The 27027-nt window shown below is 45.0% G+C and overlaps 3 protein-coding genes across 6 annotated transcripts in view; 1 reads left to right on the forward strand and 2 right to left on the reverse strand.

Moving 5' to 3' along the window:
- The window catches only part of PPCDC (phosphopantothenoylcysteine decarboxylase), a 49752-nt gene extending 42088 nt beyond the window's left edge, over positions 1 to 7664 (reverse strand). The window contains exon 1 of the mRNA XM_045586737.1: positions 7543 to 7664. The gene's annotated coding sequence lies outside the window, so the exon portion shown is untranslated. The remainder of the gene's footprint in view (positions 1 to 7542) is intronic.
- SCAMP5 (secretory carrier membrane protein 5) lies at positions 23 to 26207 on the reverse strand. Of its 4 annotated transcripts, none has more exons than XM_036455661.2 (8): positions 26066 to 26185; positions 16958 to 16968; positions 8486 to 8527; positions 7543 to 7671; positions 4558 to 4714; positions 3335 to 3436; positions 2756 to 2873; positions 23 to 2579 (listed from the first exon to the last, which is right to left on the reverse strand). In XM_036455661.2, the coding sequence occupies exons 3-8, from the start codon at positions 8490 to 8492 to the stop codon at positions 2385 to 2387; spliced, it is 708 nt and encodes a 235-aa protein (XP_036311554.1). In that variant the 5' UTR covers positions 8493 to 8527; positions 16958 to 16968; positions 26066 to 26185; the 3' UTR covers positions 23 to 2384. The 4 variants fall into 4 exon arrangements, with proteins under 4 accessions (XP_036311554.1, XP_045442686.1, XP_036311548.1 ...); XM_045586730.1 differs by having other exon boundaries at positions 8486 to 8522; positions 16884 to 16968; positions 26066 to 26117; XM_036455655.2 differs by lacking the exon at positions 16958 to 16968 and having other exon boundaries at positions 26070 to 26207.
- LOC123652959 (plasminogen activator inhibitor 1 RNA-binding protein-like) lies at positions 20085 to 21720 on the forward strand. The gene is given in 2 exon segments (XM_045586692.1): positions 20085 to 20883; positions 20886 to 21720. Coding segments are annotated over 2 exon segments (1266 nt in total). The 5' UTR covers positions 20085 to 20099; the 3' UTR covers positions 21368 to 21720.
- Positions 26208 to 27027: the final 820 nt, after the last annotated feature.

Consider the following 27027-nt stretch of genomic DNA (forward strand, 5'->3'; position numbering starts at 1 on the left):
GAAAACACATGACACAGCAGGATACACAGGGCCAAATGTTCCCATTTATTATGGTTCATTCAGTTACCACAGACACTGGCTCAAGCAGGTCAACTGCCAGATGGAGAATGGTCTATGTCTCCCAGAAATAAGACTACAAAAACAGGTCACTGGCTGCAAACCTGAGGATTCAAAAAACTGATCTGGGCTTTCCTCCCCCCCCACCCCCACCCCCCCCCGACAATCCTGCAGAGATGAATCCGTGCCCAGCCCCCACTTTGCATACTAGAACCTTCACCAGAAAATGCATAGCTGCCTGGAGATGCAGCATCCGAGGGCCTGGACAAGCTCAGCCACACACAAGTAGCAGGCCTTCCCAAGGGCAGTCAGGCATGGTCACATAGGTCTTGGGCCAGAACATAGGAAAGGCAGGAAGAGAAGGACATTGACTAGAGGTGGTAACCAGCAGGTCCTGGATCCTTGGCTTGTAGCTGAAGCACAGGCCTTCTGGAGCTACCACAGAGACTTAGAGAAAGGGAGCCAGAGGTCTGGGCTTGAACCTAGATGTAGTGTACTACGGGCTGTAACAAATGCTTTTTGGAGAGAAAGTGGTAGAGGAGAGAGCCAATCACACTCTGGCCCAAGCCTAAGGGACCATGAGAAAGAGAACTTCCCAGAGGCCCTGGCTCAGTTTTAGGAAAACGAAGTACCTGGAGCTCAAAGCTCAGGATTGTAACTGGAAGCCCAGGTGTTGGGTTCCAACCTGGAGCCAGTCTGCAGTGGCCAAGCAGGGTTTGGTTCTTCAGGCCAAATACCCAGGTAGGAGAAGGGCGTGTGGGAAATGAGCAGCTACTCCTTGAGTGAGAATCCACTCCCCTCCAGGCCTCAGAGAGCTAGGGTCTTTACCAGCAACATTCTCATAATGCTTGGAGTAGAATAGCCCTATAACCCTGAAATCATTGTCCTGGAAGAGAAAGGGGTCTGAAGGGTGAGGAAGGGCCAAGAACCAAGGCCAGCATGCAGAAGGTAGCAAGTTATCTTGATGTGAAAAAACAAACAAAAGCCAGAGAGGCTCCCTTCCCACCAATACTAACCTGAAAAGATTGGCCCTTTGCATCTTCCTGGGCCCTAAGTTCAAGTGCCCAGAATTGCCATGACCAAGAGCAAGCTGGCAATGGCCCTCTCAATGGGCCATGCCTGCCCTCTCCTCTGATCGTCCCTCCAGACCCAGCCCTCTGAGCCTATCCCTTCTACCAGAACCTCACAGAATAGCTACTACTGCCAGGAATCCAATGGTCAGTCACTCAGAGACACCTAATACCTCCTGGCTTGAACCAGCCAGACCTCACCCAGGAAACAATAATTATTTACATGTCCTCTACTTCAGCTGTACCTTTGCCTGGATACCACCCAGTTCTTCAGAGAAGGCAGGGTAGGATGGCGGCATCAGGCCACAGCAGCTTGGGATTTAGGAAGAGCCTTAGGCAGAGGAGCTTAAGGTGTCTCTTGGAAGAGAAGCAGGGGAAGCAGGATAGGAAAAAGAGGAGCCTGCCTCTACATGCTTAGCTCTGAGAGTCAGGGAGATGACCCTGCAATGCCATTCCCTGGGAGTCAGGTGTCCAAAGGGCTCTGCATCAGTGTGCCCTCCCACATCAGGCCTAAGGCTCAGCATTCCTATCTGCTTCTTTGATCTGGGAAGGGGTTCAGTCTCAGGATCAGATACTACTGTGACACTCAGCACTGGGGAAGCCAAAGAAAAGCCACATGGAGAAGAGAAAAATCCTGGGCAAGAGAATAGACCACAGGGAATGTGATAGCAGAAAGAGAGGAGGGGAAGGGAACTCAAATTAGGAGCAAGGAAAGATCCGCAGCCTGCCCTACTCTCCCACCCACTACCACCACTACCGTGAATGCTAAATAGTATCACTTCCCAATAAAACCAAAAGTGGAAACATTTTCAACTCATAACCCTGGGGTGGTGTGGAGGGTTTGGGGGTGGACAGACTCTCACTGCTATGCCTCCTGTCCCATGAGGGGTCCTTGGGCCAAAGTCAGAGGGAGTAGCCAGATGGAAGGTGGGGAGCTGATTTAGTTCTAAACATACATCTACCACCACAACAGAAACCTCCACTGCATACTACTTTAGATGGGACATGGACACAACTACTACTGCAACATGGGCAGCTCCATGTGCAGCCTATAGCTCTCAGAATGCTCAGAGCAAAATCCAAGGGACAGGGCATATATATATATAATCTTTTTTTTCTTTTCTTTGTACAAAGGAAAGGAGAAAAGGGGGAGGAGAAAAGGAAATGAAGAACCCTGCTTGGTCACCACAACAGATTATGTGACTTGAGTCCCATCCCATCATCCCCCAGCCCTGCCTCCCAGTAGGCTTGGCTGGCTCACATCTCATTAGAGTATGTGTAGTTGGGGGTGGCAGAATATTGAGTCTGCGGTTGATTCATGGCACCCTGGGCCGCCCCCATGGCTGCATTCTGGGCTGCTTGTTGCACGTGTGGGTTCTTCCATGCCCCCGTGGTCCACTCCTCCTGAGCTTTGCTGAAACTTCCCCCACTGCCCCGGTAGAATTTATGAACCTGGAGGAGGAGGAGCACAAGGAAGAGTTAATCAAAGCTAGTCCCCCACTCCCACCTGTGCTCTGTGCATCAGAAGCAAAGTCCACCAAGCCATTCCAGTTAGTCCCTGAAGAGACTTCTGGGTCATAGCCCCTTTCCAAAGCCACCCCCCTCTCACCCTTGAGGTAACCACGTACCATGCTGAGGGCAATGAAGGAAAAGACAGCCACAACTGTGAACATGATGGTGGGAATGAGCATCACGACCGCTGAGCCAACGTTTGTTCCAAAGAAGGAGATGGTGGCAATCCAGCCGCTGTAGGAAGAGGCCAGCTGTGAGGCTACCCAGCATGGTGAGGGGTACCCAAAGCCATCCCACTATGCACTAGAGCAAGGGACCGTCTCACTGTTACATGGAGGGACCATATTATTGGGTTCAAAGGAACCATCTTATTTATACCCAAAGGGCCTATGTCAGTGGTTCAGAAAGAGTTCTCCCCATGGCTCAGGAAATGAACTCCTCAGACATGATGCTTCCTTTCCTTGGGTTCCCCCATGATTTTAGACACTCCTCAGCCCCCAGAAACCACTGTAAGGTCTTCTTCTCCTCAAATACTATGGCACTGTCTACTCCACTAGCTTGAATCCTGTCATACTTTCTATAATTCATAGTGTCCTCCCAGGCCAGGCAGCTTAGCATATGGACGTAAGCAAAAGACATAACAAGGTGCCACCTACACTAGCCATGGGTCAGTCCCAGATACCTCAATCTCTTACCAGATACCCCAGCCTGGGATGCCCACAGCCTGGATGATGCTGAGGACCAGCTGGGCCATGAAGGTGAAGAAGAATGCCATGAAGCTAAAGGAGCTGTCAGTCCTGCAACAAAGGAGATAGCTCCCATCAGCTGGGCAGAGGGTCAGGGATTCCCTGCCTTTAAGGCCCCCAAGCCCTTCCAAGTTTAAGTGAGTACACAATGGACAGAGGATAGTCAAAAGCCTTAAATGAGAGGCCAAAATGGGACAGTGTTTAACTATGGATCTTTGCAGGATTCCATGTTAGGTCTGTGTGTGCAGCATTAGATAGGGAGACATCTCTTCATGAATGGACTACCCACTGGTACATTGGTTTTTGGCCCAACTTGCACAAAAATAGATGGGCCCATTGTGGCTGGAAAAAATAACACATTGTCAAGAGGATGGACAATTCCATTGGCACCAATACTGCTAGCTCCACTGGCACATGGATGAATGATCCCATATGCTTAGAGACAGAAAGTCCCACTGTTACTAAAATCGATACCCTATTGGCACCAAGACAGGAATTTAATTGGCACATAGTTAGATAGTCTGGATGGCAAAGACATTTGAGGCACCGGGGATACTACAATGGCATCAAGACAGATAGCCTTGTTGGTACAATAGTCCAACTGGCACAAAGATTGAAAATTCTATTTGACACAAAGTAGACATCCATGGGCACCAAGACAGCGAGCTCAACTGATACCTGGATGTGTTGTCTCTTAGGTACAGAGTTGGATGACCTCATTAACACATAAACAGTATCACTAGAATATGGATGGTTAGTTCTACTGGTACATGGATAGATGGTTCACTTGGCACTAAATCAGCTCGCCCTATGTGAACAGGATGAGCATCTTCACCACGACAGGTAGCCCCATTGGCAACATTTAACATGCAGCTGCCTGGGGAAGGAAAAACTAAAATAGGCCTGGTCTCTACTCTATGTTGCCCACACCTAAGGGCAGAGTGATGAAGAAAGGAACTAAAAGGAAGGCTCTGACTCCCGGCCCTTTCATCCCAGCCTAGAGCTCCCAGGAAGCCCAAATCTTACCTGCCAGTCTGAGTTGAGGGTGAATAGGGAAAGTAAGTTTGGGAAATGGCAAAACAAACAAAAAAGTGAGAAAATATGTAGAGAAGAGATGGGGAAGGTAAGCAAAGAGGCAGGGTTAGGAGCCGGGGACAGCACCAACCACTTACTTGAAGGCCTTGTAAATGGGCCGAAACCAGCAGACGTAGGAGCAGGGTGTGAAGAGGATGAGCCAGAGAAAGGCGAGGCCAAAGTTGGTGGCTCCCCCACCTCCAATCAGCCATGCGAGACAGCCCACCAGGTTCACCGCCAGCGTGACGCTGTTCACTGCAGACCCAGGAGCACATGCACACACAGAGACATACACCAGACATGAACACAAACACCAGGCCCATGCAGAGATACATGAGCACCCAGACAGATACACACATCCATAACTCAAGACATAACAATCAAACCCATGCAAACAGAGAGATACAGACACACAAATACACATGCATACCACATTTATACATATTCACACCCATCACACACACACACACACACACACACACACACACACACACACACACAAGTACAGACTGTAAGAAAGAAGTCTGAGAGCTCAGACCACCCCTCCCCATATCCAGTTCTAGGGAATCTGAGAAACCCAGAGAACAAAGAGTCTCCAGAGCAGGAATCCAGAGCTTCAGCCCAGCAAGCCCCACTGAAGGGCTCCAAAGCCTCAGGGTAGTAGAAATGCACTTTTCCTTTTACGAACAACCTCAGCCCTGACCCTGCCAGATCCAAGGCATAGGAAACCCACCTTACATCTTCTCTTGCAAGGTAGGGGCACAAAAAGGGGAAAGTAAAAGGCCTTGTGGAAACATCTATTCAAGCCACTGCATAATCTGCCCTCTACTTAATGGGGCAGGCAATAGTGACTGGAATCTCAGTCTTTAATCCATTTTTTAGACAACTATCATGCTACCCACTCAAAGAAGCCTTCCTTCACTACTGTAGCCTCATCTCCCCTCCCTCTGATCTCTCACAGACCTGGGTTGCTCTATGGTTCCTCAAGTACAAATCCCAGCCCATCAACCAACCTAGAAGATCCCTAAGAGCAATACCCAGGCTCCCCCTCCTCAGTGCCCACATAATTTAGCTGAACCACAGAATCACAGTATCAATGAGTCACAGCCAGTCAGGATCTCAAAGATTCCTTCCTCACCTGATGCTGGCATTAACACACACCCAAGTCTCCTGACACAAGGTAATACCTTCCTGGAACATTAGGCTGGATCCTTACGGCTCTACAAAGACCTGCTGAATAAACAATGGAAGAGGGGCTCACACGGAGCTTCAAATACCCATGCATCTACCATACTGGCTTCTGAATAGAGCCCTTAAGCATCTCGAGGGTTATATACATTCTTTGGGAGCAAAGCATCTGGCAGACACCTAGAGAAGACTTAGGAAGATATTTATAGCCCTTATATCCAGCTCCTAATTGAGATCTTCTCAGGGACAGAATTCTCAGAGCTCAGGGTCGAGTGAAATACTCCCCAAGTCTGCTCTGACAACACCGACACTCTGCAGGTACACCCATCTTGGTTCCCTCATAATAAGAATGAATATTTCTTCCTATACATTCAGCTGCCCCCAAATTTCCTGGAACCTTGGTGTTTTTTTTTTGCTCTTTACATAAACTAGACCTTAACCTGTTTTAATGGTGATTTACACCTCTTTTCCCAGTCCCATCTCTCTCTAGCTCAGTTGGTCTAGTTGCATCTCCTGTTATTATTCTACCAGTTCTTTGGAATTCATATCCATTGACTTGGCTACTTTCTCTCTAGCCATCAACTTTTTTCTATCTCCACTCCTCTCTTTATCTGGCTTAGAGGCCATACTTCTCATTTTCTTATTCCCTCCCTGCCTTGTCATCTGATCACACTCACCCTGGATGAACACAACTCCCAACTGGACCTGAACTGACTGGTACTAGGAAAAAAAGGAGACCCCACCCCAAAGGCCTGATAGGACTATAAATTCATGGCAATCAATCTCAAATGGACCCATGCATGGCCAATAAATTTTGAATAGTGTCCCTATCCTGTGTCCACAAACATGCTGTCATTCTAATCCCAGTCTCCTCAAATCTCCTAATCCCACTTCTACATTCTATTTTAATGGGAAAATTCTCTTCAAAACATCTACAGACCTACCCACACCTGCCCCATCCCTTCTTTCTCTCATGTTACATGGGTGGAAATGACCCCAGAGCCACCCAAAGGTTAAGCCAGGACTTGAAACTGAGTTTGTCTGTCCTCATATTCTTTCTACCATTCTATGAAGGACCTGTTGCAAAGACAGTATTCTTTATCACTTTCCTGGCACAATTAATCATCTCCCCACAGTAAGTGGCTAAGTACAGGCCTGACTCAAGGCAACATCACTTGTGGCAGACCCAGGTTAAGGTCACCCTGCGATGTCTGGCATTCCCTGAGACTGGTACCCAGCATAGGACAGCCAGACTTCTCTCCTTGCACATGCCGAAAGGTACCTGTGACCCAGCCCGAGCACATCCAAGTCTCATCTCCCTAAGATGATACCTTTCCCACCAACCTGCCATAGATCAGAAACTAGGGCCTTTAAATACTTGACCTCAAAGTCTTAGAACATTAGAAGTTCTAAGAGTCCATACAGAGCTCTATCTACGTGGAACTACAGCAATCACTAAGACAACACCCTCTTCTACAAATGAGAAACCTGTTGCCTGGAAAGTAGAGCAACCAGCCCAGCTTGATCTCCAAGGAAGCAAGAAAAATGAGGCTTAAGGGAGAACCCTCTCTAATCCAGAATCCTGAGGTTCCCTAGAAAACTACTCCAGTGGGAAAGGAAAGGGAGAGTAACAGACAAAGACCCTTGTCCAAATAGTCTGTGAATGGGAGATGGGGATTGGCGGGAGGAAAGGCCTAGATCTTGGGGTTGAGGAAAACTGAGGCCCATCTGGGGAGTGAGCCCTTGAAAGGAGCCTTTTGGGAGAGGGGGTGGGATGGGACGGGGGTGGAGAATTATTGGCCCATGCAGATGCTGCAAGTGGAGCTAAAAAGATAGCCATCCTGCAGGTACCCCACCCTAGTGCCCCATCTGGATCCCCCATCCATAGCACTCACACATCCAGAGGTAGTAGAGGCGCTTGGTCATGCTGAGGTGCTGGGGAGGGATGTCTGCCTCAAAGTCTTGGTAGAAACATGGCTTCAGTGGGATGAATTTGGGCAGTGGTGGGAAGTTGTTCACTCTTTCTGTGGGTAAAGCACATCACATGACATCACCTTGAATGTTCTCCTCCCCGAAAATTCAATATCATCACGCTTTCCTTGGCCTAGGCTGCCCTGAAGGCCTCTGTGACCACAGGCCACTTTGCTAACCTTACCCAACAATCCATGCCTTCTCCAGGATGTGCGAGGTTCCCAAAGTAACCAAAAGCCTCAATGTAGTATCACTGCCTCTCAGAAGAAAAACAGTAAATGCTGTCAATCAGGGGTTCAGCATTCTCCTCAGCAGGGAGCCATTTCAGGCAGAAGTAGGAAGGGTTAGTCTGGAAATGGGGGTTCTAGCCTCAACTCCAATATTCTGCTCTTGAGCCAGTCAGCACCCCTCTTCAGATCTCAGTTTATCCAGTGGGATGAGTGAGGGTTGAGCTAAATAGTCCCTAAAATTCCCTGCAGCTCTTGCATTCTGAACCTGAACCTTGGAAAACCAAACAACTCAGAAACTAGAAGGACAAGGTCTCAGAGTAATAGAGAACAATGGCAACAGAGGGGACAAGGACAGTACCCCTCCATGCCACTCATCAATCCAATGGCCAATAGGACCAGGGCATCTGATGCTTGATCCCTGTCCCCCAGGGTCTGAAATCTGATAGAGGGCTATACAGTGTCATGTTCAGGGTCACCGATAGACAGACCCAAGTGGGGAACCAAGGGAAAACCTGTGGACAAAAGAACAGAAAGAATCTGTCCTCCAAATACTAGGGAAGATAAAGGGACTAAGAAGAGGTCCAACCACCCTTTGCTTACTTGAATGTTTTACCCACATGGCCTGCCCTCTCCTTACCTGCCATGATGGCACCAGCTGGCCCAGGCTCTTTGTTCTGAACTAGAAGGAAAGAAAAGCCAGAGAAGGATGAGGATCATGGCCCATCCTAATGAGGTCCTTCTCTCAGCCCCAGCCAAGCTGGTCGCTCCCTGGGGCAGGGCCCTGTTCCCACTCTCACAGTGGGATGAACCCAATGGAGGCATCTCTCACCTCACAGAGCAATCATTCCACCAGCTACCTCCTTCCAGATATTCCTGCCCTTTGCCACATGGCACAAAGTCTAACCACAGAAAACCCTATCTAAGGGTAGGAAAGAAACCTAGAAAGGGGCCATGAAGGGAAAGGCAAGTGACAGAAAGGGCCTAAGGGTAAGAGACTTCTGAAAAAGGAAATTCTACTCCTTGACACTGAACACAGCAGAGCCTTTGGCCTCAGTCATAGGCTGAGCTCCTCTCCCTCCTGCCTTTGCCTTCGGTCATTTGTTCACTTATTGGGGATTATAATCTGTCAGGCTCTGGGGGGAAAGCATGAATAAGAAAGATGTAGTCCCTGCCCTTGAATGAAACAGTCAATAACCTCTGCAATAAATAATATAAAAGGGAAGGATGGCTGCTATGAAAACATACACTGCATATATCAAAGTGATCTAACCTGGTCTGGAGAGTCAGAGATTAAATATAATCAGTAAAAGGTGACCTGAAGACCACAGAGGAATTGCTCAGGGCAGGGCAGCCTTCTGGACAGAGAGGAAAGCTCGCAGAGATCCTGATGAAGGATCTCTCACTTTTAAACAAAGGAAAGAAGGCCAAGGTAGAGTGCAAATGAGGAACAGCAGGAGTGTGAGGCTGGAGAGATGAGCTGGGCAGGGGGTGATACTTGAGGCCCATAGGAGCAAGTGTGAAGGGGCCCTGAGATGGATTTGCGAATTGAGGGGAGAGAGGCCATCAAGATTTCCTGCCAGCCCTCACCACTTAGGCTCAGCGGATAGAGTGTTGGCCTGAGGACTGAAGGGTCCTGGGTCTGATTTTGGTCAAGGATACATACCTTGGTTGCAGGCTCAAACCCTGGCCCTGGTCTGGGCATGTGTGGGAGGCAACCAATCGATGTGTCTCTCTCACATCAATGTTTCTCTCTGTCTATCCCCCTTCCTTCCATTCTCTCTAAATACCAATGGAAAAATATCCTCGAGTGAGCATTAACAAAAAACAAGAAGAAGATTTTCTACCAGCTTCAACACTGGGGGAAGGAGGCCTGTTAACAGAGAGTTGCATCATAGGAGGCAATCCTGGGGAAGATGCAGGATCCTGGGGAAGACAAATAGCTGCCACTGACTTGCCAAGTCCAAGGTGTTGTGAGACCCCAAACAGGCTGCTTTGTAGGCAATGGGGATATTCCAGTTGGAAGTTTCAGCAGGAGGCCTGTACTGAGACATACATAAGGCTAAGGAAGTGAATGAACACTAAAACAGTAATTGGTAAAGCTATTATACAATACATGCACCGTCAAAATCAGAAAATGGTCTATGACCAAGCGCTAAGGCAATGCAACATTTAAAAATTGGATAGAACCTTCAGTCCGCAGGCCGACGCTCCATTCACTGAGCCAAACCAGTTTCGGCTAGAAAATTGGATAGAACCTGACCAGTATGGCTCAGTGATTGAGCATTGACCTATGAACCAGGAGGTCACAGTTCAATTCCCACATGCCCAAGTTGCAAGCTTAATCCCTGGTGTGGGGAGTGCTAAAGGCAATCTATCAATGATTCTCTCTTATCACTGATGTTTCTCTGTCTCTTCCTCTCCCTCCCTCTTTGAAATAAAAAATATATTTTAAAAGTTGGATAGAGATTTCTATAACGTTTAAAAACAAACAAAACAGCCGAAGCCGGTTTGGCTCAGTGGTAGAGCGTCGGTTTGCGGACTGAAGGGTCCCAGGTTCGATTCCAGTCAAGGGCATGTACATGGGTTGCGGCCACATCCCCGATAGGGGTTGTGCAGGAGGCAGCTGGTCGATGTTTCTCTCTCATCGACGTTTCTAGCTCTCTATCTCTCTCCCTTCCTCTCTGTAAAAAATCAATAAAATATATTTTTTTTAAAAATAAAAAAATAAAAAATAAAAACAAATCTATGGTTTTGGTGCTGGTTACAAAGAGGTGTTGGTTTTGTGAAAATTCTTAAAATATACAATTACAATTTGTATACTTTCCTATTTGTTATATTTCAATTAAAAGTTTGCTTTAATTTTTTATTTGTGTGTGTTGTTGTTAATTCTCACCAAAGGATATTTTTCCATTGATTTAGGAAGAGTGGAAGGAGAGGGAAAGACAGAGAAACATCAATGTGAAAGCAGCACATCGCTTGGTTGCCTCCTGCAGGAGCCCTAACCCTGACCAGGGCCAGGCTGGGGAAGAGCCCAAAACCAAGGAATGTGCCCTGACCAGAATCGAACCTGGGACTCTTTGGTCCACAGGCCGATGCTCTATCCACCGAGCCAAACCAGCGAGGGCTAAAAGTTTGCTTTAAAAAAAGAAAAACCCTCCTAGAGCTCCAGTCATATTTCTCTGGGTCCAATGAAAAGTTTGGGCAATTATAATCTTTTGTGGCCCCTTTGTGATAAAATCAAATCCTATATAATAAAAGCCTGCCCTAGCCGGCTTGGCTCAGTGGATAAAGTGTCATCCTACAGACTGAAGGGTCCCAGGTTCAATTCTGCCAAGGCCACATGCAGTGTGTGCAGGAGGCAGCTGACCAATGATTCTCTCTCATCAATGTTTCTCGCTCATCATTGATGTTTCTCTCTCTCTACTCCTTTCCTCTCTGAATTCAATAAAGAATATAAATATATTTTTAATATATATTTTATTGATTTTTTACAGAGAAGAAGGGAGAGGGATAGAGCTAGAAACATCGATGAGAGAGAAATATTGACCAGCTGCCTCCTGCACACACACCCCCACCGGGAATGTGCCCACAACCAATGTACATGCCCTTGACCAGAATCGAACCTGGGACCTTTCAGTCCACAGACCAACGCTCTATCCACTGAGCCAAACTGGTTTCGGCAAGAAATATATTTTTAAAAAATAAAAAATAAAAGTCTAAGGTGGGGGCTTGCCTGGGTGGGAATGGATATGGGGGGTGTTTAACTGGGGGAAAAGGAGACATATGTAAAACTTTAGACAATAAAATAAAATAAAACAAAATAAAAGCCTAATATGCTAAGTGTCCAATCATCCAGTTGGCTGTAATATGTTAATGATATGCTAAGGCTGCTCAACTGCTCACTGTGATATGCACTGACCACCAGTGGGCAGTCGACTGGTTGACCAGTTGCTATGACCTGCACCAGGGGACAGACACTCTGACCCATAGGTTAGCTTTTTGCTGGGGTCTAGCCGAGTGGGACTGAGAGAGATGGGCCGAACATGCCCTAGGGCCCTCATACAGTCCCTCCCAGCTGGCCAACCTCCCACATCACTCCCCAGCCTTGATAGTGCACTGGTGGGGTCCCTCAGCCTGGTCTGCGCCCTCAAAATCTGGGACTCCTTGGGAGAGCTGGTTTTGGCCAGATGGCGGAATGACCAGGCACTATGACATGCACTGACAGTCAAGGGGCAGACACTTAACGCAGGAGCTGCCCCCTGGTGATCAGTGTGCTCCCACAGGAGAGCTCCACTCAGCCAGAAACCAGGCTCACGACTGGCAAGCACAGTGGCAGTGGCGGGAAAGGGTGCAGCAGAACTAAGGATGCCCAACTGAAAGCTCCCAGACTGCAAGAGGGTGCAGGCTGAGCTGAGGAACATCCCCCAAGTGCACAAATTTTGTGCACTGGGCCTCTAATACAGATATAAAAACCCAAAACATCTACCACAAAAGGAAAAAAAGACAAGCATGACAGGGACCCAATGAAATGATACCCTAACACAGCTGCATTAATTGTAGCATTGTTTGTAAAACCAAAAGATTAGAAACAATCTGTGTTATTAAAGGGGACTGATTAAATAAATGGTACAGCCATACAATAGACTGCTCTGCAACTATTTTAAAAAAATACTGATATGGCCTTAGCCAGTTTGGTTCAGTGGATAAAGCATCAGCCTACAGACTGAAGGATCCCAGGTTCGATTCTGGTCAAGGGCATATGCCAGGGTTATGGGCTCGATGCCCAGTAAGGGACATGCAGGGGCAGCCAATCAATGATTCCCTTTCATCATTGATGTTTCTATATCTCTCTTCCTCCATCTCCCTTCCTTTCTAAAATCAATAAAAATATATTTTTAAAAAATTATTTTAAAATACTGATATGGAAAGATCTCCACAATTACTACTCATTTAAAAAATGTGAGATGTTGAACAGTCTATATAATATGCTACCATTCACATTAAATAAAAAAAGGGGGGATGCTTGGTCAGGTGGCTCAGTTGGTTAGTGTCATCTTGTACATTGAAAAAATGAGGGTTCAATTTTCAGTCAAGGCACATATCTATTATAGGTTGCGGGTTCAATCCCTGGGGTAAGTATGGGAGACAACCAATCAATGTTTCATTTTCACATCAATGTTTTTCTCTCTCTCTAACCAATAAAAACATGTCCTCATGGGAGGGTAAATAAATAATTTTTTAAGAAATTAAAAAAACAGCCGAAACCGGTTTGGCTCAGTGGATAGAGCGTTGGCCTGAGGACTGAAGGGTCCCAGGTTCATTCCGGTCAAGGGCATGTACCTTGGTTGCAGGCACATTCTAGGGGGGTGTGTGGAGGAGGCAGCTGGTTGATGATTCTTTCTCATTGATGTTTCTAACTTTCTATCCCTCTCTCTTCCTCTCTGTAAAAAATCAATAAAATATATTAAAAAAATAAATAAATAAACAAAATATAGACAAGTATAAATAGTATGCCACCTTTTATGTAAGAAATAAAGAGAAAGAAGAAAATGCATATTAATCAGCTTATTTTTGCAAAAGAAACATAGGAAGAATAGATCAGAAACAAATGACACGGTAACCTATATGATGGAAGGGCTGGGAGGAGTCATGAGACTTCTCTAGGTAAAGATTTTTACATACTTTTGTACATATGTCTTACATATTCAAAATCTTACACCAGAGCCGAAACCGGTTTGGCTCAGTGGTAGAGCGTCAGTCTGCGGACTGAAAGGTCCCGGGTTTGATTCCGGTCAGGGGCATGTACATTGGTTGTGGGCACATCCCCAGTAGGGGGTGTGCAAGAGGCAGCTGGTCGATGTTTTCTCTCTCATTGACGTTTCTAGCTCTCTATCCCTCTCTCCTCCTCTCTGTAAAAAATCAATAAAAAATATATTTAAAAAAAAAAATCTTACACCAGAAATAAACCCTAAAGTTGAAATAAACAAAAACAAATGAAGTTGACACAACCATGGAAAAAAAAATTAGCCAAGTAACTTGTCACAGTACTCTGTGTTCTCTCAGAGAGATATATCTCAATGGCAAAAATCACTGGAAAAATATCTTAGATATGAACAGGTTTTCTGTTATTGTTGGTACTGATGTGGTGATTCTGAAACTTTGTCATGTGTACCATAGGAGAAAGCTATGGTAAGTGTGTGTTAATGGGAACCTGGGTTTTCACTGTTAGAGTATGAAGACAGAATATAGAATGTGGGAAGATAAAGAAGATCCCTGTGATGTTGGATTTGAATTGAAGGTATCAGTATGACTTTAAAAATATCTATGGCTGGTCCCAAACCAAGACAAATACAAGGTTAGCCTAGAACATCTTGTAATGCCAGAAATGAGTTATTCAATGAATGGAGGCATGAAAAAAGGACACCAGTCTGAAGGGGCTATCACCAGCTAAATTTGGGACCATTAAGAGTATCAAAAGTAATACTAACAATAATATAATGTACTGAATTTTAAAAAATAATTTATGAGTCCACAGTGACACTCTTATTTTTAAAGGAGAGGGAAAAGGGAAAAAGAAGCTCTTCTTTGCAGAAGAATGCTAGCTATGAATGTAAAAGACTCTCCCAATTTTGTAATCACTAAGGAAATAGCTGATCAGGCAAGGATCATCAATAGATGCTAAACCTTTCACGGGGTGACTGTTCACAGAAAGAGTCAGAGTCTCAAAGTACTAGGCCAGAGATCTTTGAATTACAAAAGGAAACATGCACTTACCTGAGAAGAAAACTAGAGAAGCAGATGATCAAACTAAACCTCACCAATAATGAGACAAATGGACACCATGGCTCAATGCGATGCAGGGAGACTGCACAGCATCATCTGTGTAGTATTCAGGCCCCAAAATGTTTAATCTGAATCTAATCATGAGGAACAATCAGAAAAACCCAAATTGTGAAGCATTCTAAAACCTACACTGACCCGGACTATTAAAAAATTGCCAATATCTGAAAAGAAAAAAATAAATTTTAAGAGATAAGGGACTAATGGACACTAAAAGTATATGGCAATGAAAACCAATGTATAAACCTTGATTAAGGGAAATACTATAAAGAATATCACTGAGGGGGGGAAAAATCACTGGAGTAACAAAGGAAACTTGAATATAGGCTCTAAACTAGATAATATTGTGCCTATGTTACATTTCTAGGGTGGATAATAGTATCAAGGTTGTAGGACATGCCCTGTTCTTAGGAAAGATGTGTTCAAGTGTTTAGGGGGAAAGTATCATGATGTTACTTCAAATAGTTCATAAAAGAAGAAATGATAAAGAGATAGATATAGACAGAATCAAAGCAAATGTAACACATGTTCACAACTGGTGAATCTGGGTGAAACTATATAAAAGTAAAGAGTGCCCCTTCTGCAGGCTTTCACTTGGGTATATGGTAACTGCACAATAAAGCAATTCACATTTAATATTATTATTTCAGTAGGACCAAAAGTTGGTCAATTAAACAAAAAGTCAGAAGTCTCATTTAAAATATGTATCTGGCCCCAGTGGGGTTGGGTCAGTGGATAGAGCATCGGCCTTTGGACCAAAGGATCCCAGGTTTGACTCTGGGCTCACACGTTGGTTATAGAGTCCTACCCAGCCCGGGTCCTGGCTGGGCGCATGCAGGAGGCAACCAACCAATCTGTTTCTCTCATGTCAATGTTCCTCTCTGTCTTTCCCTTTCTCTTCAACTCTCTCTAAAAGATCAATGGAAAAATATCCCTGCATGAGGATTAACAAAAATAAGTAAGTAAGTAAGTAAATAAATAAATAAATACCTACTCATTATTTAAGAAAAATAAATAAATAAAAAGGTATGTATTTGGTCTGACCAGTGTGGGTCAGTGGTTAAGCGTCGACTTATGAACCAGGAGTTGACAGTTTAATTCCTGATCAGGGCACATGCCTGTGTTTTGGGCTCAATCCGCAGTAGGGGGTGCGCAGGAGGCATTGATGACTCTATCTCTCTCTACCACTCCCTTCCTCTCTCTGTAATCAATAAAAACATTTTTTAAAGTGTTCCTTTTTAATATTTCTTCATGAAAGTTGAAAAATATGAATAATGTTCAGTCATAGGTGAGTTATAACACATTGAATGAAAATAATGTACAAGTCTGGGGTGACATACAAAAGAAAGGGAGAGAAGAAAGGGAAAGTTCTAATAATAGAAAGAATCAGAATTTTTTAAAAATCACCATTTGCAGCCCTTGTATAAGAACTGATACAAACAAGGATGATCAATAGCTTTTAATAAGAGAATCAGCCAAAACCAGTTTGGCTCAGTGGATAGAGAGTTGGCCTGTGGACTGAAGAGTCCCAGGTTTTACTCCAGTCAAAGGCATGTATGTATCTTGGTTTTGGGCACATCTCTGGTAGAGGGTGTCCAGGAGGCAGCTGGACAATGTTTTTCTCTCATCGATGTTTCTAGCTCTCTATCCCTCTCCCTTCCTCTCTGTAAAAAATCAATAAAATGTATTTTAAAAAAAATAAAAAAGAGAGAATCACACAGTTTGAGTACCACCCCCTAGATTAGTTATAAATCACAACAGAGAAAAAGTAGTTAACTAATGAGAAGATCTGGTAGATCAAGTAACTAAATTTAGCATTTCTGGTAATAAGACCAAAGGGCATCATGCATTTACTGACACACAGAAAGACACAAGAATATCTATGTAGTGTTGTTGCCAAAATGTTTACTTGTAAAATAGTATGAAAAAATACCCTGAAAAATCCAGATTATGGAAAATTATCTAAGACAAATGTTAATGTCATGAAAGACAAAAAATTGGTAGGGGGATTCATCTAAATTAAAAAAAAGACTTAAGAGACACATAGCCAAATGCAATGAATGATCTTTTAGTGAACCCTAGAATTTTAAACCACAGCTCTAAAGGACATGTTTAGGACAAGTAGAGAAATCTGAAAATAGATTGCATAGTAGATATCATTATTCAATGTTAAATTTCTTAGGTGTTGTGGTTACCTAGGAGAATATTTTTGTTCTTAGGAGACACATGCTGAAGTATTTACAGGTACAGTGTCTTGTCTGCAATTTACTTTCAAATGGTCTGCAAAAAAAAAAGGAATAAAAAAGATAAATAGATAAAGCAAATGTGACAAAATATTAATTGATGAATCTAGGTGACATACCTTAGTACAGGTGTTCACTGCCCCGGTTTTTAAACCTTTCTGTAGCTTTGAAATTTTTTAAAATAAAATATTGAGGGGGAAAAATACACACACACACATACACATACACATACATGGTGGGACAAAAGTAGGTTTAGAGTTGTGTGTATAAGAAACACTAAGTTTATTCTTACACTATTATTTATTAACTACTGGCCCTGCACACAAATCTGTGCTCGAGTAGCTCACTGCCACTTGCCTCAGCTGGCTGCTCTGCCCACTGCAGCTCGCAGCTCTCCCCTGCATGTAGCTGCTGCCCCACCCTCCTACTGATCAGTCATCATAGCGCACTGCCATTGGCGTATTACGTATATAGGACTAGAGGCCCAGCACACCAGGAGGCACCCCAGGGGCTGCCAGTGCGGGCTGCTGGGATCCACGTCTGACTGGCATCGCGGGCGGTGGGACCGTGCCTGACTTCCACCCCAAACCCTCCTTCCCCCACCCCTGCGTGTGTTCATTCCCGGGCTTGTGCAGTGGCTCCACCAACCCCAGGTCCCCCGGCCCTCCTGCCTGTGTCCACTCCTGCCGGCTTGGGCGGGCCCGTCTCTGTCTCCGTCTCCCTCTCCACTCTGGGCCTCACCTGCGCATGCAACCTCCTCTGTCCAGTCATCACATTACAGCATCCCAATCTAATTTGCATATTACCTCTTTATATATTAAGATCATTGTTATTTTCCATATGAATAACCGTAAATCTACTTTTGCCCCACCCTATATGTATTCGGTAATATATAACCAAAGAATTTCTAGTAGGATATCAAGGAGGGGAGAAATGTGGCTCCCTGTAGGACAGAGAAACTGAATAGATGTGGAGCAAGTGGGGAAAAAGAATTGTTACTATGTATCTATAGACTACCTACCCCAAGACACCATGGATTTAAGAGTGTTAATTTTATTTATGCACAAAAAGAAATACTGCCAAATTATAATTTTAAAATGTCAAAATTTTTAAGACACAGACATTAAAATGTTTTCTGAAATATCAAAATGTTCATTTTAGTACTGATCAAATTTGAGACATCTTTTCAAATTATGAATCATGTGAATGTAATTATTACCTGTTTGAAAAAATAAAATAAAATAAAAAGTCAGACAAAAGAGGATGAGCTGGCAAAGAATGAAAGGAAGCAACTGATGAGGCAGAAGAGAGTGGAATCTCCAAAGTCAGTAGACAGTGAACAAATACAACAGTAGGAAAAGGGCTGGGCTGAAAATGTTCATTATACTCAGTAACATCAAATCATCTGTGATCCCAGAAAGAATTGTTTTGGAAAGATGGGAATGGGTGTGGCAGCCAAATTAGATCTATAGTTGAACAGGTAAGCAGGTGTAGACAGCTCTTTGAAAAAGGCTGCCTATGCCCAGGAAGGGAACAGAGAGAGATAAGGCACTAGCAAGGCGGGATATAGGGCCCAGGAAGAGATGTGGCTGATGGCTGTTTAAGATGGAAATAAATAAGCTAGAGATGTGAAGGATCCAGGGGGAAATTTGCAATTACAACAGACAGAAGTTAACCCTTCAAAGAGGAGAAGCATGGGACCCAGTGCAAGGAGGTAAGACAAGCCTCAGTCCTAAAAGGAAGGAAGAAGAGCATGATGCAAGCTGATGCAGGCAGGCTTAAGGCCTCGGAAAGGAGAGTGAGAGTCCCAGGTATCTGCTTCACCTTTTCTGTAATATTGGAGACATATTGGAGTTGAGAGGAGGAAGTCAGAGTAGAGGGTCCAGCTAAGTTCATGAGCAATTACAACATAGCCCGAGAAGTGCTCTGGGAGAGCAAGTACAAAGAGCTGTAGGAACACAGCCGAGCGCCTCCCTGACTTATTCTGGAGGAGCCATGGAAGGCTTCATACAGGTGAATCCTAGAGGCTGAGTAAGAGATGGCTAGGGAAAAAAAGAATCAGAAAAACAGGTGTGAAGATCTGGAGAACAAGAGCCTTGTATATTCAAGGAACAGAAAGAAGTGGAGCCAAGATGTGGGAAGGACAGAAAAGGCAAAAATAGGGTTGATAAGGGGGAGGGGGAGGGGTCATCAAGGCCTTAAAGGCCATAGGCAGGATTTGAGCTTTCTTCTCAGAGTCCTGTCAGCCACTGAAGAATTCTATTCTTCTTGTAAAAAATATAGCTTTAGTCTGGCCTGTGTTGCTCAGTGGCTGAGCACTGACTCATGCACCAAGAGGTCGCTGGTTTGATTCTGGGTCAAGGCACATGCCACAGGCTTGAGCTCCAATAGGGGGCATGCAGGAGGCAGTCAATTGATGATTCTCTCTTATAATTGATGTTTCTATCTCTCTTCCTCTCCCTTCCTCTCTGAAATCACTTAAAAAGTATATTTTTAAAAAGATTATGTTTTCTTTATTTTTTATCTTTCTTTTCTAATATTTCTACAATGGTCATATATCATTTTTGTAATAAGACAAAGCCTCTGGTTTAAAACAGCAGCAACTAGTGGAGAACATGGGGTTAGAAAGGTTTTCCAGATAGAAGATGAGCTTATTTATAAGCTGGTACAGTTAGAAGGAAAAACAGCTGATGAACATTAGTTTCTCAGGAGACAGAGGGCCAGCTTCCATAGCACAGAATAGCCATATTAAGAGTAGGATCCTTCCTTCTGCTGAGATTTAAGAAGTGGAGAAACATGGGTATGGTTCCACTTCTCCCAAAACCCCCAGCCAGCCTTTCCATAAATAAAGGGTTTGGGAACAGTAGCCCAGTTTGGAATACTCCTCCCATGAAATGGAACTAGGAGTTGTTGGGAAGAGGGAAAGGATTTCTTTCTTTTTTAAAATAATCACAAAATTTTTATTTACTTTTTTGCAATAATCATAAAATCATGCTGACTTAACATTTCATCATTTATTTATTTCTCATCTGATGTATTCTTATTAATCTGTTACATTTTGGTGTTCATCTTTTATTAATTAACTCCACTATGTCCTCCTCAGCCAAAGGTGCTATGTCTTTCATTTAGTTAATATGATATCGTTTCATAGGCCAAACAGTAAGTGTAATGCGTGTCGTAAGAATAGAATTACTGCATCTTGTGGGAAGAGCTGAAGCAGGCGCTCTTGGCTCGGCGCAGCCCGCTGCAATCCGTGGAGGAACGCGCCGCCGAGCCACCATCATGCCTGGGCATTTACAGGAAGGCTTCGGCTGCGTGGTCACCAACCGATTCAACCAGTTATTTGACGACGAATCAGACCCCTTCGAGGTGTTGAAGGCAGCAGAGAACAAGAAAAAAGAAGCCAGCGGGGGCGGTGTTGGAGGTCCCGGGGCTAAGAGCGCAGCTCAGGCCGCGGCCCACATCAACTCCAATGCGGCAAACAGCTGCGCAGAGTCCCAGAAAGAACGCAAGAACCCGCTGCCATCCAACATCGGCGTGGCTGACAAGAAAGAGGAGACGCAGCCGCCCGTGACGCTTAAGAAAGATGGATTAAGACGTGTTGGAAAAAGACCTGATCAACAACTTCAGGGTGAAGGGAAAATAATTGATAGGAGACCAGAACCGCGCCCACCTCGTGAAAGACGATTTGAAAAGCCACTTGAAGAAAAGGGTGAAGGAGGAGAATTTTCAGTTGATAGACCAATTATTGACCGGCCTATCCGAGGCCGGGGTGGTCTTGGAAGAGGTCGAGGCAGACGTGGACGAGGAATGGGCCGAGGAGATGGATTTGACTCTCGTGGCAAACATGAATTTGATAGGCATAGTGGAAGTGATAGATCTGGCCTGAAGCACGAGGACAAACATAGAGGTAGCGGATTTCACAACGGGGGAACTGTCAAAGATGAATTAACTTGGAGCAACCAAATGTGACTGAGGAAACACCTGAAGGTGAAGAACATCCAGTTGCAGACACTGAAAATAAGGAAAACGAAGTTGAAGTAAAGGAAGAGGGTCCAAAAGAAATGACTTTGGATGAGTGGAAAGCAATTCAAAATAAGGACCGGGCAAAAGTAGAATTTAATATACGGAAACCAAATGAAGGTGCTGATAGTCAGTGGAAGAAGGGATTTGTTCTTCATAAGTCAAAGAGTGAAGAGGCTCACACTGAAGATTCGGTTATGGATCATCATTTCCGGAAGCCAGCAAATGATATAACGTCTCAGCTGGAGATCAATTTTGGAGACCTTGGCCGCCCAGGACGTGGTGGCAGGGGAGGACAAGGTGGCCGTGGGCGTGGTGGACGTCCAAACCGAGGCAGCAGGACTGACAAGTCAAGTGCGTCTGCTCCTGATGTAGATGACCCAGTTAAGCTCTGGCTTAACTGGATGCCATAAGATAACCCTGGTTCCTTTGTGGACCCTACTTCTCTGAGGTTTTGCATGCTTAAGGATCCCAACAGTCTAAGAAATTAAAAAAAAAGAAGAAAAAAAAAGACTGTCATTCATACCATTCACACCTACAGACTGAATTTTATGTTTTGAAAATGAACTTCTCTCGCTACACAGAAGTAACAAATATGGTAGTCAGTTTTGTATTTAGAAATGTATTGGTAGCAGCGATGTTTTCATAATTTTCAGAGATTATGCATTACTTCATGGATATTTTGTATTGCTGCTTGCAAATATGCATTTCCAAACTTGAAATATAGGTGTGAACATGTGTACAAAAAAAAAAAAAAAAAAAAGAATAGAATTACTGTTCACTATTGTTAGGGAGCATGATCTTTGAGGATGTCTGGAAATCAGATCTCCCTTCAAAATTTGACAAATCATAAGTTACCTAATTGACAAATGATTTGAACCTAAAGTGAAGTACTACCTAAATTTAAATAACATGGAAATCCTGTGTATTTGGCAAAGTTTCTCTATGCTATGACTTACATATATGTAGCTATTTAATTTGTTACTGTTTGGTCATACCATTGGTAAACATTTGGACTTAAATTTCAGGCCCCTGACACTCTAAACCAGTGGTTTTCAACCTTCCTAATGCCGCCACCCTTTAATACAGTTCCTCATGTTGTGGTGACCCCCAACCATAAAATTATTTTCATTGCTACTTCATAACTGTAATTTTGCTACTGTTAATGAATCATAATGTAAATATCTGTGTTTTCCGATGGTCTTAGGCTCAACAGATTGAGAACCACTAGCTGGGCTGCCTAAGACCATCGTAAAACACAGATATTTACATTACGATTCATTAATAGTAGCAAAATTACAGTTGTGAAGTAGCAACGAAAATAATTTTATGGTTGGGGATCACCACAACATAAGGAACTGTGTTAAAGGATTGAGGCATTAGAAAGGTTGAGAATCACCACAACCACTCAGTAAGTGAGTATTCTCCATCTTGCCTCCCGACTCCTACTTAAATCACTAAAAAAATACCTTTATCTTTCATCTAGTATTCTCTCTACCTTCCTCCTTTCTCTCAAGAGTCCCCAGTGATGAGGGAAATGATTTCTAAAAAATGGTGGAGAGACAGCTGAGGCTGGAGGTCCTCCACGGAAGTAGAACAAACTGCTCTGGTATGTGAATTGGGACTTCTGCTGCCGGGTTGGGACACACAGGCAAAGTGGCAGGTTAGTTGAGGGCAAGGGCCACAGAATGGTTAAAATCCTGGACTCTGGAATCCAGATAAGACATAGAAGGTGCGATGCTCATCATATAGGAAAAATGGAGTTATCAGAGAATGAGAGGTCTCTTTACGGTCCCTTTAGGTAAAATAAAAGTTGGAATTTGGTCAGAGCATACTGGAATTTAAGATTTCAGAGGTAATCACATGACAATAATGAGCACACTCAGGAGTACCTGGTAGAAAGGGTGGCAGGAAGAGGCATCACCTCCCATGGGACAATGGGATGTGGAGTGGGAGACTTGTCCAGCACTGAAGTCCTCAAAAAAAATACAAAACACACACACACACACACACACACACACACACAACAAGGCAGAGAGACAAGGAGATAACTGGGTAATAACTGGATTCTAGGAGGCTTAGAGGAGGAGAATCTAATCCTGGCTCCCTTGTCCCAGGCTGTCTTCCAAAGGTGTGCCCATGGTTACAGAGAAGTCAGTGTAGCAAAGTATGGATCACACAGAGTGGGATAAGCCAGAGCTCAGGGCAAGATTGCTTCATTTGTATATGAAGGTTAGCCCAGAAAGAACTTGGGCTTGGGAGAGCTACAGAAGGCTATGGTCACAAGAATGGAAGGCTCCAGGTTCCTCTGCTGTTATTTCAGAGTGTGAGTGTGTATGTGAGTGTGTGTGGGGGGGGGGGGGGGGGGGGGAGGGAGAGAGAATGACAGAGAGACAGAGAGACAGGAACAGAGAGAGAAATGAGTGGCCTCAGCAAACCAAATTTCTTGACTACAAAATGAGAAAAGTAGCAATTCTGTTTCTAAAAATGTTTTGGGTGATGGTTGAGGGTGATATATATATATATATATATATATATATATATATATATATATATATATATTTTTTTTTTTTTTTTTTTTTTTTGGTGTGTGTGTGTGTATATATATATATATATATATATATATATCCCCAAAGTACAGACCTAAGGATAAACTACCTAAGTTATCAACAAGATAGCAAAAAAAAAAAAGAGAGAAAAAACCCTGAGAAAAAAAATAAGATAGCAAATACTACCTGGATTTTGTTTTTAAAACCCAGATTATAATTATTCCATTTCTTACTGTGAAACTGGGAGGATAGATCTCACAGTGGAGATAGTGAGGACCATGGCCAAGAGAAGAGACTCAAGCCTGGACTCAGATTAGGCCAGAGACCTGGGGCTGGTTCCAGGCTGCCTCCTGCCCAGCCCTCCCTCCTCCCCGCAAGAGCCCCTCATCCTTGGCAAAGAAATGGTAATTTTCTTCCTGCCTGCCTAGAGTCCAACATGGAAGTTTTCCCTTCTTACTCAATCTCTGGTCCCCTTATCCCACCACCAACTCTGAAGTTCAGAACTATGAATCATGCTGAGAAAGTAACACTCTCCTGGCATTGCTATCACTATCCTGTGATGACTCTTTAGTAGCCCCTACTGATCCTGTGCCTAGCAAGCATTCAAGGCCTGTGTCAATCAGCTACAAACCTGTCCCACTACCCTTTGCTTCTCTATCACAGGCTGACCTGCTTCCCACACAACCCAGCTTCATTCATGAGATCATGTCTATCTCTGCTTTCAGTGCCCCTAAATAAGAGTTCTGTTAGCTCCTCTACGTCCCATTATTTTCTCATCCTACCTCTCCTGGGAAACCTTTCAGATATCTCTGCTATACTTCCTACTGCTTAAATTCTGAACCAAGTGGTCACTCATTCTCATCCAATCTCTTCCTCAGTCTCTCAGGGGCGGGGTTTCCAGGAGGGACCCAATACAGGGCAAGACACAGCACTGTCAATCTGTGTTCCTGCCTAAGACTTGGATACCCTCCCAAAGGGTGGGAGTGGAGCAACTGATGCCCTGCCGCAACCACGCTAAGCCCACAGCTTCTGTCAACCCTGCTGTCCCACACCTCCAGGAAACCTTCAGACTCCACGCTGTCAGCAGGGAAGAAGTTCAGCCCCTAAATGAAATGTTGTGAGGAGGAGCAGGGAGAGGGAGGTAGAGAGAGGAGAAAAAGAAAAGAGAGAAGAACTGGGAAGGTGGCTCTAAATTAGAGCAAGCAGCTTCCTCAAGAGAGGTCAGTACTTAATCCTATTATTTCATCCCTAAAGAAAGGTGCTGGCAAAAAGATGCCCAGAGAGAGGAATGAACTTGTTCAGACATGGCTAGTCAGCCAGGGAAAGGACTCCATAGGCTTGTAGACCTAAGAAGACCCTCTTTCTGTGGCCCATTCACCTGTGAGACTCCTCTCTCAGCTTTGAAGACTTTGACTTCAGGTTCACCAAACCCAGATAAAATTTCAACTAGTAAGATTGGTATAGCCCCAGAAAATCATTTCTGCCAGTACAGCCCCTGAAAGAACCATCTCCCTCTTTAAAAGCTCTGACCATCAGAGGCAGAGCCAGTAGCTGCAAAATTCTTTAGACTCCCCACCCCAAGGGCTCACAGGCAGGCTCCCCAACAGCTGTGCTTAATTGCCATCTCTATGCTTTTGCCCATACCACTCCCCAGAAATGCCTTCTCTTCCCGTCCAAATCTCACCCCCTCCAGGAAGTCTCTTATTCGCTGGCTCTTTCTCCTTGTGTCCACAGTAAAGTCTGTCTGGTCCTTCCTAAACGCCCCATCTGGAAGCTGGGGCAATTCTCAGTCTCTACTTGGTTCCTCTAACCCCCAGACCAAGAGCTCTCGAAGGCAGGGGAAAGGACAGGTTGCCAAATACCTCACCCTTACCCTCGTGACAGACTCCAGCCAGCGCTGGAATTAGCTACATGCGGCACACCCAACACACCACCTCAGGGGACCCCAGGCTCAAGCCACTGCATTCACCACCCCTTCCCTGCTTTCTCCCCGCCCCCGCCACCCCCTCCCCGCCGAAACCCTGAGGCGGCTAAGACCTGCAGTCCAAAGGTCGGTTGCACTGGGAGGCGGGGGTGGGGTGGAGGTGGGGGAGTAGCAACCTGGGTCCATCAGCAGGCGCGCCTCTAGTGAGGAAGGACGCAAAGGATGCCACAGTTACCCGCCTCCAGACGCCCCCATCCCTATGGCGTGCACCATCCCCAGGAAAGAGAACACCGATTTCTAGAAAACTGAGGGGGTCTAAGGGGGAGGATGGAGGGCCCAAAGCCCAGTCAGGCTCCAGAATCCAGAGGTCTGACGTCACCCAAGAATGCGGGTTTCCTCTAAGGGAGCTAGGGATAGAGATGGTGGGAGCTGGAAGGCCTGGGAGAATCCGGGGCTCCATACAGGAAAGGTGACCTCGACTCTCCAGTATCTCGGCCAGCCTCCTGCATCCAAAAGTGAAGCGTAGTGGGTACAAAGTGGAGAAGGGATGACCGCACCCCCACCCCCCCACCCCCCACCCCTCGCAACTGCGCCCAGCTTCCCTGCAAAAGCCCTTCTCCGAGCCGTCAGGCCCGGACTCACCCGCCGCTGTCTCTCGGAGGCCGAAAGGCCGCGGCGCTGCCCAGGGCTTTCGCTACACCCGGCGATGCGGCGCCAAGCCCGCCTCCAGGCGCTCGGGGTCTGTGAGCAGAGAGCGCGCACCGCCCCTTGTCTCAGCAGCTCTCGCGAGACTCCCGCTCTATTTCTAAGGCTTTTCTCCCTGCTCTCGCGAGAAAGAAGTCCAAGACACCTCCGCACTTTCCCGGAGCTATCCGAGGTCCTAAGTCCTGCCCGACCAGGAGCACGGCGGGGACGTGGAGGAAGAAACCCAGGGATGGGAGCCTGGTACCAACAGCCAGAGCTTCAGCTTCTAAATCTGTGAACTGGAGAATAACCCCACAGCCGGACCCAGAGGCCTCTGGGATTTACCAGGAAAGAGGAGTAAGGGAGTTATGTGAAAAGGAGAATACGGTGACTGATGAAGATCCTTCAGATCCACATCCCAGAGTGACAGCAGGGGATGGAGGACAGAAGATCAGAGATGAGACTTGAAGAGAGAGAGATAAGCACACGAGACACCGAAAGGCAAGAGAGGAGAACCGTGAAGATAGAGATACAGAAACTTAGAGAGAAAAAAGACATGGAAAAAAAGGAAGAGAACATGATGAAATGAAAAAAAGATAATAGAAACAGAGCTGTCCTGTGTCGCTCAGTGATTAGACTGTCAGCCCGCTCACCAAAGGGTCATAGGTTCGATTCCTGATGGAGGCAACCAGTGGATGTGTCTCTCTCACATCAATGTTTCTCTCTCTCCTTCTCTTCCTCTCTCCCTCCCTCCCTAGCATCCTCCTTTCCTCTCTCCTTTTTTTTTTAAACTCTCAACATAGTGTTAATACCTTTTATTTTATTTATTTATTTATTTATTTATTTTTAAATATACTTTTTATTGATTTTGTACAGAGAGGAAGGGAGAGAGATAGAGAGTTAGAAACATCGATGA

The sequence above is a fragment of the Pipistrellus kuhlii genome, unplaced genomic scaffold, assembly GCF_014108245.1.
Source record: "Pipistrellus kuhlii isolate mPipKuh1 unplaced genomic scaffold, mPipKuh1.p scaffold_m20_p_1, whole genome shotgun sequence".
Classification (NCBI taxonomy): domain Eukaryota; kingdom Metazoa; phylum Chordata; class Mammalia; order Chiroptera; family Vespertilionidae; genus Pipistrellus; species Pipistrellus kuhlii.

Bases quoted from the DNA above. Each gene is read 5' to 3' on its own strand.
- SCAMP5 (XM_036455655.2), bottom strand. The intron at 4,715-7,542 runs GTGAGTGCTATG...CTGGGTCTGCAG, and splicing joins CCTCTACTACCTCTGGATGT to TGAACAGCGTCACGCTGGCG. The intron at 2,580-2,755 runs GTACGTGGTTAC...CTCCTCCTCCAG, and splicing joins CCTTCATTGCCCTCAGCATG to GTTCATAAATTCTACCGGGG.